This window comes from Saccopteryx leptura, chromosome 2 (genome assembly GCF_036850995.1).
Source record: "Saccopteryx leptura isolate mSacLep1 chromosome 2, mSacLep1_pri_phased_curated, whole genome shotgun sequence".
NCBI classification, from domain to species: Eukaryota; Metazoa; Chordata; class Mammalia; order Chiroptera; family Emballonuridae; genus Saccopteryx; species Saccopteryx leptura.
This window is the reverse complement of record NC_089504.1, coordinates 291,685,415-291,700,495: the sequence shown is the minus strand read 5'-3', so window position 1 is coordinate 291,700,495 and position 15,081 is coordinate 291,685,415. Positions and strand designations below refer to the sequence as shown.

The 15,081-nt window shown below is 37.1% G+C and overlaps 1 protein-coding gene across 1 annotated transcript in view; it reads left to right on the top strand.

Moving 5' to 3' along the window:
- Positions 1-15,081, top strand: part of BMT2 (base methyltransferase of 25S rRNA 2 homolog) — a 168,906-nt gene that overhangs the window by 130,257 nt on the left and 23,568 nt on the right. Inside the window, exon 4 of the mRNA XM_066362511.1 lies at positions 11,665-11,779. Within this exon, the coding sequence (XP_066218608.1) occupies positions 11,665-11,779 (115 nt within the window). The remainder of the gene's footprint in view (positions 1-11,664; positions 11,780-15,081) is intronic.

Genomic DNA, 15,081 nt, shown 5'->3' with positions numbered 1-15,081 from the left:
TACTGTGAATAAACTTCTAAAATTATTAGTGACTAATATAAAGTAAAGGGGCTTTTCCCAAGTATGGTGTGTTGGCAGAATTCTGCAGATGCTATTTCTTTTCATCCCTTATTTATTCAAATATTAATCTAAGTACTGCTGTGAATGCCCTTTGCAGTTATGATTAAGGCTACTAATCAATTGACCTTAAAATAGGGAGATTATCTAGATGGGCTTAATATAATCATATGAGCTCATAAAAGTAGAGAGCTTTCTCCAAATGCAACAGAAGAGAAGGGGTAAAGGGGATTTAGGCATATTTGAAGCATAAGAAGGATTTAACATGCTGTTGTTGGCTTTGAAAATGGAATGGGCTATTGTTGCATGATTACAATGATCACCATGATGGCAGCACAAAAAATGTCATTAAGAACAGCAGTCTGGGCATGTGAAGCCATGGGTAAGATCTTTTCACTTAATTCTGTATGCCCCTCTCTGATCTCTGTATATGGAGTTTCTGAGTTATTTCTTTAGATTTTTTAGATGTTTTCTTAGAAACTGAATATTCATGCCTTTCTCAAGCTTCTCTTCCACTATTTCCCATTCCAAAGTTTCACAGATAGGTTCTGTAAAATAATATATAATTAAAAATGTAGTTCATCCGAAAATTAATTTGGGAAAATGTTTAATGAAAAAAATTAAATTGAGCCTGACCAGGCGGTGACGCAGCAGATAGAGCATTGGACTGGGATGCAGAAGACCCAGGTTCAAAACCCCAAGGTCACCAGCTTGAGCCCAAGGTCATTGGCTTGAGCAAGGGGTTACTTGGTCTGCTGTAGCCACTGGTCAAGGCACATATGAGAAAGCAATCAATAAACAACTAAGGGCTGACCTGTGGTGGTGCAGTGGATAAAGCGTCGACCAGGAAATGCTGAGGTCGCCAGTTTGAAACCCTGGGCTTGCCTGGTCAAGGCACATATGGGAGTTGATGCTTCCTGCTCCTCCCCCCTTCTCTCTCTGTCCCTGTCTATCCCTCTCTCTCTCTCTCTCTCTCTCTGTAAAAAAAAAAAGGAAAGAAACACCTATTACTATATCATGATGTTTTAAAATACTAGTTTGATCATTGGATTTTTTTATATCATTTTAGTATATTTCTCTGTAATTAAGTTTATTTATTCATTTGAAAATGTTATTTTGAAAAGAATCCATACACTTCGCCCAGACTGCCAAACAAGGTTTATGGTCCAAAAGTATATATTTAAGAATCTCTGACTTAGAGGAAGAAACTGCATATGATTGTGTGATGGTAGGTTCTTCCTTTCTGAACTCATATTTCTTCAATAATTGTGTTACTGGAACAAGCCAGGTTTGAGTTGCCCAGTGCTGCAGAGCCAATCACAGAGATGAGGACCAAGTGGAATATGAGTGTCTTTAATCAAATTGCAGGCAACCTGAGAAGGCAGGGAATTTCATGTCTAAAGGACTGTTTTAACATTCTCATAGTGCTGACTCTTTATAGGGTTCAGGGCTGTTAGTAATGGTTCAAGGGGCAAAGTCTATGCAGTTAGTCACATAGAAAAGGCAGCAGCAAGGTGTTCTGTTCTTGAGATAATGGACCATCTGTCTTTGCATTCCTCCCAAACAGATGGTTCAGACTGGCTGTCTCCTTTCTCAATCTTTGAGCTCTTCCCTGAGCACTTTCCAGGGCTGGGCTTCTCCCAGATGCTTGCTCCCAAAGATGTTTCCCAGGCTCTCCTACAAAGATAAACTTCTCACTGCATTTCAGTGGTGCAGTGAATAGTCAGACTGGGACATGGAGGAGCCAGGTTCAAAACCCCAAGGTTGCCAGCTTGAGTGCGGGCTCATCTGGTTTGAGCAAGGCTCATCAGCTTGACCCAAGGTCGCTGGCTTGAGCAAAGGGGTCACTTGGTCTGCTATAGCCCTCCCCCCACCATCAAGGCACATATGAGAAAGTAATCAATGAACAACTAAGGTGCCACAACAAAGAATTGATGTTTCTCACCTCTCTCCCTTCCTGTCTGTCTGTCCCTATCTGTCCCTCTCTCTGTCTCTATCACACACAAAAAAAGAACAATAAACATGCATTTATAGGTAGCACCTCGTGTGTTATTACAATTAGCACTACTGTGTACCATAATTTTTAATTTTTTAACAATTTAATGAAGAATTGGTTCTGAGGTTAAATTTCCTTGTTATTTATATTGCCCATATTAATGGTTAAGTGAAGTCTGCCTGTTATGATCACCCCAGGTTGGCCCTCTGGCCTTTTGATGAAGAAACTTCAGAGTCACTTAGCAAATTATTCAGAGCCAATTTGCACTTAGTACACCAAATATATTTACAAATATTATTGTTCACTTTCATATTAGTGACAATAAAATAACAGTATTTCTATTGTTTATTTAAATATTCTCTTATTAGTGTTGTCTCTGTTGTCACAAGCTGATTTTATGCCAAAACTTAGATTAAGTTAATCTTATCTGTTTATATATTCTACATTAAAAGTTAACTAGAATATGGCTAGGGGGATATTCAAACTAATTTCTCAAATTTAAAAACATTTTTAAATTTTGCATAAATCATAAAAATACCAAAGAACTGATACATCGCAAATGCCGATGCTGATGGGAACTTAAAATGGTAGGCAGAGCACAAAGCTTTTTTTTGCCTTGTCCAAGCCAGCAAACTTGAACTTTGGTGTTTTTACTTCACTGATAGAGTTAAAGCTCCAAAGAGTTACCATATTTCCCCATGTATAAAATGCTCCCATTTATAAGACACACTGTAATTTGGGGGCCCGGAATTTGGAAAAACATGTATTATATAAATATAAAGTTATTAAACTCAAGGTTTTTTTGTTTTTGTTGTATTTTTCCAAAGTTAGAAGCGGGGAGGCAGTCAGACAGACTCCCGCATGCGCCCGACCAGGATCCACCCGGCACGCCCACCAGAGGGCATTGCTCTGTTGCCACAGGAGCCATTCTAGCACCTGAGGCAGAGGCCATGGAGCTCTGTCCTCAGCATCGGGCCTACTTTGCTCCAGTGGAGCCTTGGCTGCGGGAGGGGAAGAGAGAGATAGAGAGGAAGGAGAGGGGGAAGGTGGAGAAGCAGAGGGGCTCTTCTCCTATGTGCTTTGACCGGGAATCGAACCTATGACTTCCACATGCTGGGCTGACGCTCTACCGCTGAGCAAACCGGCCAGGGCTGAACTGAAGTTTTATTCATCATAAAATTCATACAACTCATCACTGTCAAAAAAATTTTCAGGAAAAGGTGAGTCTTATACATTTGGAAATACGGTATTCTCTCAATTTAAGGTTGAACCAGAATAAATCTACCCCTGTCATCCAGAGCACGATAGACCATGAAAAGATGAAACTGTAAGGTATCTCAAGCAAAAACTAATAGTCCAAATTCATTCATATCATCAGGTTGGTCCAAAAAACTTAAAACCCATATTTATTTAATTGAAAGGGGTCCTACAGTGCTGGATCCCAGGTTGCCTGAAAGTAGCATAAATGAATGCTTCTGCTTTAAAATCTTTGTAAATCATTATGAATAGCTTATAGTAAAAGATAATTACGAAGCATGAATGGAAACAAGGTACCATGATCTAAAGCCAGTAGTCAGCAAGGACAGATCTAGAAAGATCTCAGCCTACACAGACCCCAAATACTAAAATTATGAGTCACAGTACATAAACTTTTTTTAAAAAAGAAATTGCTTGAAATTTTCTGCAGGGACTAGAGACTTTAGGGAAAGTCAAAAATTTTAAATAGAATTACTAGAAAGAAAAAATGAAATTAAATAATTCAGCATAAATTAAAGAGGAAATTATTGAACTGGGTAAAACATTAAGTGAAATAATCCAGAATGCCACATGCAAACAAGAAAATACAATATTAATTAAAATGGTGAAGACAGAGAAGATAAAATGAGAAGTTCTGCTTTTTGGAGTTTCAGAAAAAGAAGAAGGAATGGGAAAGCAAGCCCTTACTAAAAGAAATTCCAAAGATATATTTTAGGCAGAAGGAGAAGATTCCATACAGAAAGTTAGAGGGTAAAGAAGGAAGGGGAAACCAAAGAAAAAAGAAAAGAAAAGAAAGGAAAAGAGGGAAGAGGAAGAAGGAAGAGAAGGGAAGGTAAAGGGTAAAAAGAACCACAAATGTTTATAAACAGTATACTAATATAACTCGCGTAGTAACAGGATTTTGTGTTGTCACGCACTCGTATGGTCTAGTAGAATGCTAAGGTTATTCAATAATCAAATATACATTTTTTAAAAGACTACTAAATATTTTAATCAGTAAAATGGAAAAAAATAAATTTTTAAAATTTAAAAGGAAAACGTAAAACTGGCTCTCAACCTTGGCTATACAATACATCGATGTAGGGAACTATTAAAAATCCTTATGCCCAGACTCCATCCCACAGCAATTAAATCAGAATATCTGAGTGATTTTAAAGCTCCCAAGGTGATTCTAAAGAAAGTATGGAGGAGGGAGAAAAGAAACATAGAAAAACAGATAGAGCAGAGAGTACAGAGTAAGATAATAGATATAAATCAAAATATGTCATTAAATCACATTAAAAGTAAAAATGATCTAAATACTCTAGTTAAAGAATTGTCAGACTGGATTTAAAAATTCTCTTTGTGCTTCTGATGAGAGATATATCCAAAACATAAAACTTTGGAATAAATATCACTTCTAGAAATAAAGGAGATTTTTCTTAATGATAAAATGTGTGACTTGATAGAAAAATAAAACGATGTTTAATTTGTATGACATATAAAGCGAAAACTGACAAAACAAGTCTGTAGTACTTTTGGAGAGAACTGTTTTTTCCCCAATATTATAGTTTGAATAAGTATAAATATTTCCCTTAGATACCATAGGTCAGTGGTGACTTCATATACCATAACTAGTACCTACTATATATTCATACATAAAACAAATAATTTTATGAAAATGATAATATATCAGAACCAAATTAAATCCTTCACAATAATGGAAGGTTGATTTAATACTACACAATTAATGAGTATACTCTACCACATAAAAAGATTTTAAAAAGTCATATCTGAAGAGCTGAGTAGAATGCATTTGATAAAATCTAACAAGTTTATGCTAAAAGTTTTTAAAAAGCACTAGCAAAGTATAAAAGGAACTTTTAAAACTTCAACAAGGGTAAAATACAAAATCTTCAATAGTCATACATATAGTGTGTGTGTGTGTGTGTGTGTGTGTGTGTGTGTGTGTATCAGGTCTACCGGAAAGTTCTGTTCGTTTCTATCACAAGTTTTGACACGTAAGCACAAGTTTATTTGGCTCATGTGTGCCTCTCTATTTTTATCACTTAATGTATACATACTGACGTAGCAAATTAACTAAAACAAGGTTGATTCACGTTAGTCTTATGTGTGAAGCAATAGTGTACCCATGACTACTGAAAAGTTCATTTAAGCCACTGTAATTTTTACGAATTTCAACAAGGAAGAAATGCTACAGAAGCATGTAGAAATTTATTGAAAGTGTTTGGTGAAGGTACAGTTTCTGACAGGACATGCAGAAGATGGTTCGAAAAATTCAAAACAGGTGATTTCGACCTTTCTGATAAGCCGGGTTCTGGGCGACCATCTTTGATCAATGATGATGTTGTTAAGACCATGTTGGAGCAAGATCCTTTTCTGACAACATCGGAGATCGCAGAAAGGCTTAATTCAGCTCAGCAAACCATTTCGGACCATATTCGGAAGATAGGATTGGTGTGGAAATATTCAAGATGGGTGTCACATGAATTAAGTCAGAAGAATTTGGATGATCGAGTCATCATATGCACATCTCTGCTTACTCGGAACAAAATGGAGCCCTTCTTGAACCGGATGATAACTGGGGATGAAAAGTGGATTACCTACGAAAACATCGTAAGGAAAAGGGCATATTGTGAACCCGAAAAACCTAGCCCTTCCACCTCTAAACCAGATTTGACTCTGAATAAGAGAATGTTGTGTATATGGTGGGACATTTGAGGACCAATACATTATGAGCTTTTAAAACCGAACGAAAAACTCAATTTGGAGAAGTATTGTCAGCAACTGGATAATTTAAAGACAGCAGTCCAAGAAAAGAGGCTGGCGATGTTCAATAGGAAGAACATCATACTGCATCATGATAATGCCAGGCCACATGCTGCTTTGGGGACTCGTCAAAAAATTGCAGAACTAGGCTGGGAAATTCTGTCGCATCCACCATATTCCCCGGACTTAGCACTCTCCGACTATCACTTGTTTTTGTCCTAACAAAATTTTTTGAAGGGCAAAAAATTCAAAAATGAAGAAGATATCAAACAAGCACTGGTTCAGTTTTTCGCATCAAAAGATAAAACATTTTTCAAAAATGGGATATACAAATTGCCCTCACACTGGCAAGAAATCATTAATAATAATGGCAATTATATTATTTAATAAAGTTTATTGACAGTAAGAAAAATTTGTATTTTGTTTTATTCCAAAAACGAACAGAACTTTCCGGTAGACCGTGTGTGTGTGTGTGTGTGTGTGTGTGTGTGTGTGTGTGTGTGTGTGTGTGTGACAGACAGAGGGACAGATAGGGACAGACAGACAGGAAGGGAGAGAGATGAAAAGCATCAGTTCTCAGTTCTTTGGTGTGGCACCTTAGTTGTTCATTGATTGCTTTCCCATATATGACTTGACGGGGCGGATGGGGGGTCTACTGCAGATCAAGTGACCCCTTGCTCAAGCCAGCAACCTTGGGCTTCAGCTGGTGAGCCTTGCTCAAACCAGAGGAGCCTGCGCTCAAGCTGGCAACCTCAGGGCTTCAAGCCTGGGTCCTCTGCGGTCCAGTTCAATGTTCTATCTACTGCATCACCGCCCGGTCAGGCTCAACAGTCATATTTCATGATGAAACACTGGAATGTTCCTTCTGAGAGTAGGGACAAAATAGCAGTGACTACATATATTCTGTTGAACATTGTATTAGTACTAGGCAAAGCCGTGAGACAAAATACCATATTTTATAGATTGTATACTTAATATATCTAGATTAGAATACCTAGGTAAGTAATTAAGGTAATAGGAACTTAGTAAAGTTGTTGGATATAAAATCATTCTATAAAAATCAATTGCATTTCTGTAACCAACAATGAAAGATGAAAATTTGATAACAGCCTGACCTGTGGTGGCGCAGTGGATAAAATGTCAATCTGGAACACTGAGGTTACTAATTCAAAACCCCGGACTGCCTAGTCAAGGCACAGATGGGAGTTGATGCTTCCTGCTCCTCCCCCTTCTCTCTCTTTCTCCTCCTTCTCTAAAAATGAATACATATAAAATCTAATAATAAATAAATAAAAGTTAAAAAAATAAAGAAAAAGAAATTTTAATAACAAAGTTTATCCAGAGGGGAAAAACAGTAATAGCATAAAAATGACATATAAATATAAAGCCAACAAAAGATATGTCGCCATTTCAGAGAAAATGATATAGCTGTTGGGAGATGATGAAAAAAATCTTAATAAATAATTATGTTATATCTGTGGATTAGAAAATTTAGTATTGTAAAGATATTCTCCCCGAATGGTCTTTAGACTCACTGCCACTGTAATCAAAATCCTAATGGGATGTGTTAAGTACTACCATACAGCAATGTAGTTAACTAAAGAAACACAAATGACTCTCACAAACAATATTTAATGAAAAAAGTCACAAAAGCAAATATATAGTGTGTAAAACTAAACTATTATTTAGGCATTCAGTCATAGATAGTAAGACTATAAAAGGACATCTTTATCATTTAAATCAGGTGGTGGCTACTATTACTGAAAAGGGGAAGAGATGTCATCAGGGATGCTTCCAGAGTGCAGGTAGTGATTCATTTCTTGGCCTGGGTGGTAATTATTTTGTTTACTTTGTAATTAGTCTTTAAACTGTAAATATATACTTGGTGCAAATAAAAAAATTTAGGAGCTAAACCAAAGAATTTGAAAAGCACTAAGTATATTACAAAGAGTTAATGTAATATTATTAGGGTCCATGATACAGTGGCCCCTCATCTATCATGGAGGTTAGGTTCCAGAAACCCTCTGTGATAGATGAAAATCCGTGAAGTAGCAACCTTATATTTATTTTATTATTTATATATACAGAACACAGTGCTCTGGTTGTTTGCCTCCCATCCATCAGCCAATAGTGTGCTATGTACAATCTCACGTGGGCAAACTAACTCAACTGGAAGGGGCCGTAGCTGCGTTTTTCATACGTGCGAGTCTTTGTCTACTCTTCTGCTGTATGCTATGTATTTTATTTTGATTTAATATTATTTTAATGTTTTAATTAATATTTTTTTCATTTTGTTTCCAATTTTTTAGGCTAGAAAGTGCTTATTTTACTGCAAAAAATAATTAAAATAAAAATTTATAAAAATACCTATACAGTGGTACCTTGAGATACGAATTTAATTCATTCTGTAACCGAGCTCGTAAGTCAGACAACTCCTATATCAAACTGCTGATACTGGACCCATGTGCCAACGCGCCAACTAGCAGCAGCTTTCTGAATCACGACTTGTATCTTGGAATTTTGCTCAGATCTCGAACAAAAATACGGACCGAGTCGCAGCTCATATCTAAAAAAATTCGTATGTTAGCCGTTGGTATCTCAAGGTGCCACTATATACTGCAAAATCCTACGATATAGTGAAAAATATGCAATACAAAACTAGATATATACAATTTAAAAATCCATGATACAATGAGACCATGAAGTGAAACGCGATATGGCAGGGGACAACTGTATTTTTTTTTTTTTTTGTATTTTTCTGAAGCTAGTAACGGGGAGAGACAGTCAGACTCCCGCATGTGCCCGACCGGGATCCACCCGGCACGCTCACCAGGGGGCAACGCTCTGCCCACAAGGGGGTGGTGCTCTGCCCCTCCGGGGCGTCACTCTGTTGCGACCAGAGCCACTCTAGCACCTGGGACAGAGGCCAAGGAGCCATCCCCAGTGCCCGGGCCATCTTTTGCTCCAATGGAGCCTCGGCTGCGGGAGGGGAAGAGAAAGACAGAGAGGAAGGAGAGGGGGAGGGGTGGAGAAGCAGATGGGCGCTTCTCCTGTGTGCCCTGTCCAGGAATCGAACCCGGGACTTCCGCACGCCAGGCCGACGCTCTACCACTGAGCCAACCGGCCAGGGCCCAACAACTGTATTTTTATAAGATGCACTTTTTAAAATAAAGACTGTCAGAAAACTTTTGCTAACCAGTTTCTAGTATAGAATTTAGTATGAAGCAAATTCTGCTTTTACTATGCTCAGGAAGATCATTAGAGGGTAAATCGCAAAAAATATTTAATTTGTAAAATGATATTAACAACTAGCAATAATATTTAGCACTTTTTGAACATTTACCATGTATTAGATATTGGGTCAAGCATTATGAATACATTATTTTATCCTATAAACAACTCTTAAGTGTGGGTACCATTATTGTCCCTGTATTACAAATAAAGGACAGACTCAGGTTTTGGACTTAGTGTCTCTGATGCCAGAACTCTTATTTTTAATCATAGCCACAAGTAAGGATTAGAGTGACAAGCTATTAGTATATATAATATTACATATTGTTATAGATTCTCATTTATCCTAACAGTTTACAATTTGGGCATTCAGATATGTATTAATTCAGCAATGAATGTCAGCTACATGCCAGACATTTCTATGTCCCCTATCCATAACTGGATTTTTTGCTCTGTTTAACAACTTGGAACCAATGCCACAGAATTTGTATCCCTCTTTCTTCACTGGAACGAATGTTCTGTTATATTTCAAGTACCACTAAATTTAATATCACTTTAAGGTGATTATATGTTATAGGCATCACATATACAAATAATAATCTGCTTCCTGATTGGCTGCAGTGCAGAAAATTATGTCTTGATTCCCAGGAGCAGCTCTTTTCACTGGGAGAGTTTCTAGCTATTCCTTGCAAGAACTGACATTCATCTTGAGTTGTATACATACAGAAAATGGAGCCTGTCTTTCGTGAAATGCTGTTTCCTTATACCTTCATAGTCCCTTTTCAGAGGAGTGAGTTCTTGAATAAAATTTTATTGACAAAAGTATTTTAATTGGCTTATATTATTTTTCTGGTACTGTATAATGACATGTACTATATCAGACAGGTCCTGTATAGTTTAATCAAATGGTGATTCTGGTCATTTCTATAAAATGTTGGGGCATTAACATTTGATTAAGAATGTAACCCCTATTTATTGCATACGTTTGGGAGGGAAAAATAACTTTATATTATTTTGATTTAGTACCCTTTTCAGGAGCTTAACCTACTGTCTGTAGGTTAGCACCTCCCTAATGTACCCTACAGTAATTATGTTAGCCAGTGTATATGGAAGAGAAATTTAACAGGTTCTCTCTGCTAAATCTTTAAACTTTGAGGAACTAAGATTCTGTTTTTACCCAATTATTTTCCTACATTTTCTTTCCTTTATTTTTCCAGCATCCACTCATAATTGTTTTAAAGAAAATGATCTTGCCTAGCCTGTGGTGGTGCAGTAGATAAAGTGTTGATCTGGAATGCTGAGGTCACTAGTTCAAAACACTAGACTTGCCCAGTCAAGGCACATACGACAAGCAGTCAGTGAACAACTAAAGTGAAGCAACTCTGAGTTGATACTTTTTGCCCCACCCCCCATAAAATCAATAAATAAAACCTTTAAAAAAATTATCTTAATATCAGTGAAATGGCATATGTCTAAAGTGGATTTTTATTTTTGCTGTATTGTCTGAATTAGAACTGTAGGCTTCAGACAGTTCTCCTTCATCCTTGATGCTATGTCGATCCACATTAGTTTAATTTGGCTAACTTTTTAATATATGGTTACTTCTGGTTTTGTTTACCTTTATTTTCCTACATGAGAGCTCTTAAATAAAAATAAAACAAATTTACAACTTAAAAAACACTATTCTCTTCATACTTTTGTTTTTGGTCCTTTTAAAGTCATCAGAACAAAGTTAAGTATAAAGACATTGTTATATTGACTACTGAGAATTGATTTGTGAATGGATTCTTCCATCTACAAAGATAGTTTTCCATGTGTGGTCTTGGGATCTGAAAACCTTCCACCATCTCTGTTGGGGAGGTATTATTTTCAGAGTAACAGTAAAATGTTAATTGCCTTTTTTACTTATTCTCTCATGAGGGTAGAGTTTAGTTTTCTAGAGATGACGGGACAGCTTGAATGCAAAAGCAGATATGAGAATTCATCAACCTATTTAAGACGGACATTAAGGAGACTTCAAAAAATATAAAACAGTGCCTCACTTTTTACTGTCTTTCTAATCTAGATTTTTTATTACAAATATATAACATATTAATATATAATAGGTTTATTATTTTATAAACGAGTTAATATATTTTTAAGCTATTAGGTTTTAATTTTAAATATAATTGATAGATATAACCCACAAAAACAAAAATTCTTTAAGACCCGCAGTAATTTTTAAATATGATAAAGGTGTATCCCAAGACCACAAAGGTAGCCTGTAATCTATATGACCTTTTTAATTCTCAAATGTTTGAATTTTTCTTTTATTTTCATTTTGCTTGTTGTAAAACTAAATAATCTGTTTTTAGGTTTCTACAAACCTCAGGAAAGATCAGATTACTTGATGTTGGCAGCTGCTTTAACCCATTTATGAAGTTTGAAGAATTTCTAACTGTTGGCATAGACATTGTACCTGCTGTAGAGGTATGTTTTGTTTTGTTTTGAGACTTGAATATTTTACATGAATATTTACAAAGAAAAGTCACTGTCGTATTTACATTTCTGAAATAGCAAATATATTTAGTGTTTACAAGTTAATAGATTATTTTCATTCAAAACTAAATGTATATTCACTGAAATTTATTTAGCATTTAGTTAACAAATAGTAACTTGACAAGTTCCATATTTGTCTCTATTTTCTCTATTTTTTTTCTGTTTATCATCTATTATTGCAATCAAGAAACTTTAGTAGATTACACAGATTTCCAGATAGCTGTAGTGTATGAGCTTTTGATTGGTTTAGTTTTTAAATGCAGCCTCTTTCTGAAATGTGTTGTGATATGAGGCCATTATGGAATAGTGGAAATAGCCAAAGTTTTAGAGTCAGCCAAAACTTTATTTAATCCCAACTATTTGTACTTAGTAAATTAAACTACTTACTTTCACAAAGAATGTTTCCTCTACTTTTAAAATTAGAATTTTTTTAGTGACACAAATTTATAATGTTAACATCAGGCACAAAAAACTTTACAAATTATAAATTTTTTAGGTTAGGGATTTTTTTTTAATTAAGTCAAAAACAGGGAGGTAGAGAGACAGACTTCCACATTCGCCCAGGACCAGGATTCACCCAGAAATCCCCCTATGGGAGGATGCTTTGCCCATCTGGGACTGTTGTTTTATTGCTTAGCAACAGAGCTATTTTAGCGCCTGAGGTGAGGCCATGGAGTCATCCTCAGCGCCTGTAACCAACTTGCTCAAACCCTTCCAGCAGCCACAGGATGAGGGGGAGAGAGAGAGAAGGGGAAAGGGAAGGGGTGGAGAAGCAGATGGTCTTTTTTCCTGTGTGCCCTGACCAGGAATCCAACTGGGGACTTCCACATGCCAGCCGATGCTCTACTGGTGAGCCAACTGGCCAGTGCCACATTAAGTACTTTTGCATAAAAGACTCTAAATCTTACTTTCAACCTAGGTTTGCATCTCTGAGTCTCAATTTTCTCATCTGTATAATGGGTTTAGTAATGGATCATACTTTATAAGTTTGTTTTAATGTTTACTTAAGAAAAAGTGTTTAGCCTGACCAGGCAATGGTGCAGTGGATAGAGCCTCAGACTGGGATGCAGAGGACCCAGGTTCAAGACCCCGAGGTCGCCAGCTTGAGCGCGGGCTCATCTGGTTTGATCAAAAGCTCACCAGCTTGGACCCAAGGTCGCTGACTCGAGCAAGGGGTTACTCGGTCTGCTGAAGGCCCATGGTCAAGGCACATATGAGAAAGCAATCAATCAACAACTAAGGTGTCGCAACAAAAAACTGATGATTGATGCTTCTCATCTCTCTCCATTCCTGTCTCTGTCTGTCCCTATCTATCCCTCTCTCTGACTCTCCCTCTCTGTCCCTGTTAAAAAAAATAGTGTTTAAAGTAAAATACCTATTATACAGTGAGTACTAAAGAAATGTTTTCTGTTATTATTGAAATGTTCCTACTTGAAGATTCAACTTGTACATGAATCTTTAATTTTGATGAGCATGACTGTCTAGATTAAATCTATATAAGTAACATTGAAGAACAAGAAAATGTTAAAACTATTACTGTTATCTCTACTTCCTAAAGATGGACAAATGTTTGCTTTGTATTAAAACAGCTCTTCTTAGCTTTTTACTGCAGAGAATTTTTGTACTATCAGAAGCTACAATTTTAAAGGGCAAGTGACTCTCACCTTCCTTCCTCAAGACACATATTAGAAATGTCCTTCAGGGACAGCTGAGACATGACAACCATTTGTCCTGAACCTCAGGCTTAAATATTATCCTTAAAATATTTAATTTGTTTACAAATAGGGCTATAAATTTTCAACTATAAAGTTAGTAGGGAAGGCAATAAAAAAACTGTACATAAATTTAGTACTAGACTCAGACTTTTGCAGTTTTAGAACCCTATAATTAAAAGGGAGAGACTTACATTTCCAGTCAAGATGGAATAACAGGGAGCAGGTTGATTCTCTTTTCTCCTTCCTTGAGCAAAAAAATGAACAAAATATTCAAAATAGTTTATAAGACATTAGACATCAGATAATAAAGGACAGTGATCCCCAAGAGACTGAAAACAAATTATGAGCCCTAAAATTGCATCAGCGTATGCCTTTAGAACATTTCTAGGACATGGCACAATGAAAGGATGCCAACCCAGCTGATTCCCCTGGGTCAGGGGTAGTCAGCCTTTTTATACCTACCGCCCACTTTTGTATCTCTGTTAGTAGTAAAATTTTCTAACCACCCACCGGTGCCATAGTAATGGTGATTTATAAAGTAGGGAAGTAACTTTACTTTATAAAATTTATAAAGCAGAATTACAGCAAGTTAAAGCATATAATAATAATTATTTACCAAGTACTTTATCTCGTATTTTTGCTGTTTGGCAGAATAAATCTTTTTTTTTTTTTTTTTTTTTTACAGAGGCAGAGATAGACAGGGACAGACAGACAGGAACGGAGAGAGATGAGAAGCATCAATCATCAGTTTCTCATTGCGCGTTGCGACTTCTTAGTTGTTCATTGATTGCTTTCTCACATGTGCCTTGACCGTGGGCCTTCAGCAGACCGAGTAACCCCCTGCTGGAGCCAGCAACCTTGGGTCCAAGCTGGTGAGCTCTTTGCTCAAGCCAGATGAGCCCGCGCTCAAGTTGGCGACCTCAGGGTCTCGAACCTGGGTCCTTCCGCATCCCAGTCCGACGCTCTATCCACTGCGCCACCACCTGGTCAGGCGGCAGAATAAATCTTTATAAAACAACTTACTGTAGTTAAATCTATCTTTTTATTTATACTTTGGTTGCTCCACTACCGCCCACCATGAAAGCTGGAATGCCCACTAGTGGGCAGTAGGGACCAGGTTGCCTACCACTGCCCTGGCTTGTGCAGTTAGAGCTGAGAGTCCTGACAGACCAAGACAGCAAGGGTTCCTAGGAAAGGGTACCAAAATTATGAGAGCTGCACAGAGGAAGAACTCCAGAGGTCTGCAGAGTCCTCCTTCAGTATACAGCTGAATGTATCAATACATGTGTGTGTGCATGAGACTAGAGCCATGATGGTGAACCTTTTTATAAAAGCCACCCACTTTTGCAGTGCTGGTCAACCTGTGTGACCAGCACTGCAAAAGTGGGTGGCTTTTATAAAAAGATTTGCCATCAGGGGACTAGAGGAAGCAGGGGATTATTGTGCTCAGCATTCCCACAGGCTGAAAATAAACACATTGAAAACCTCAAGAATCACAATGCTTTGGTTAGAGTACAC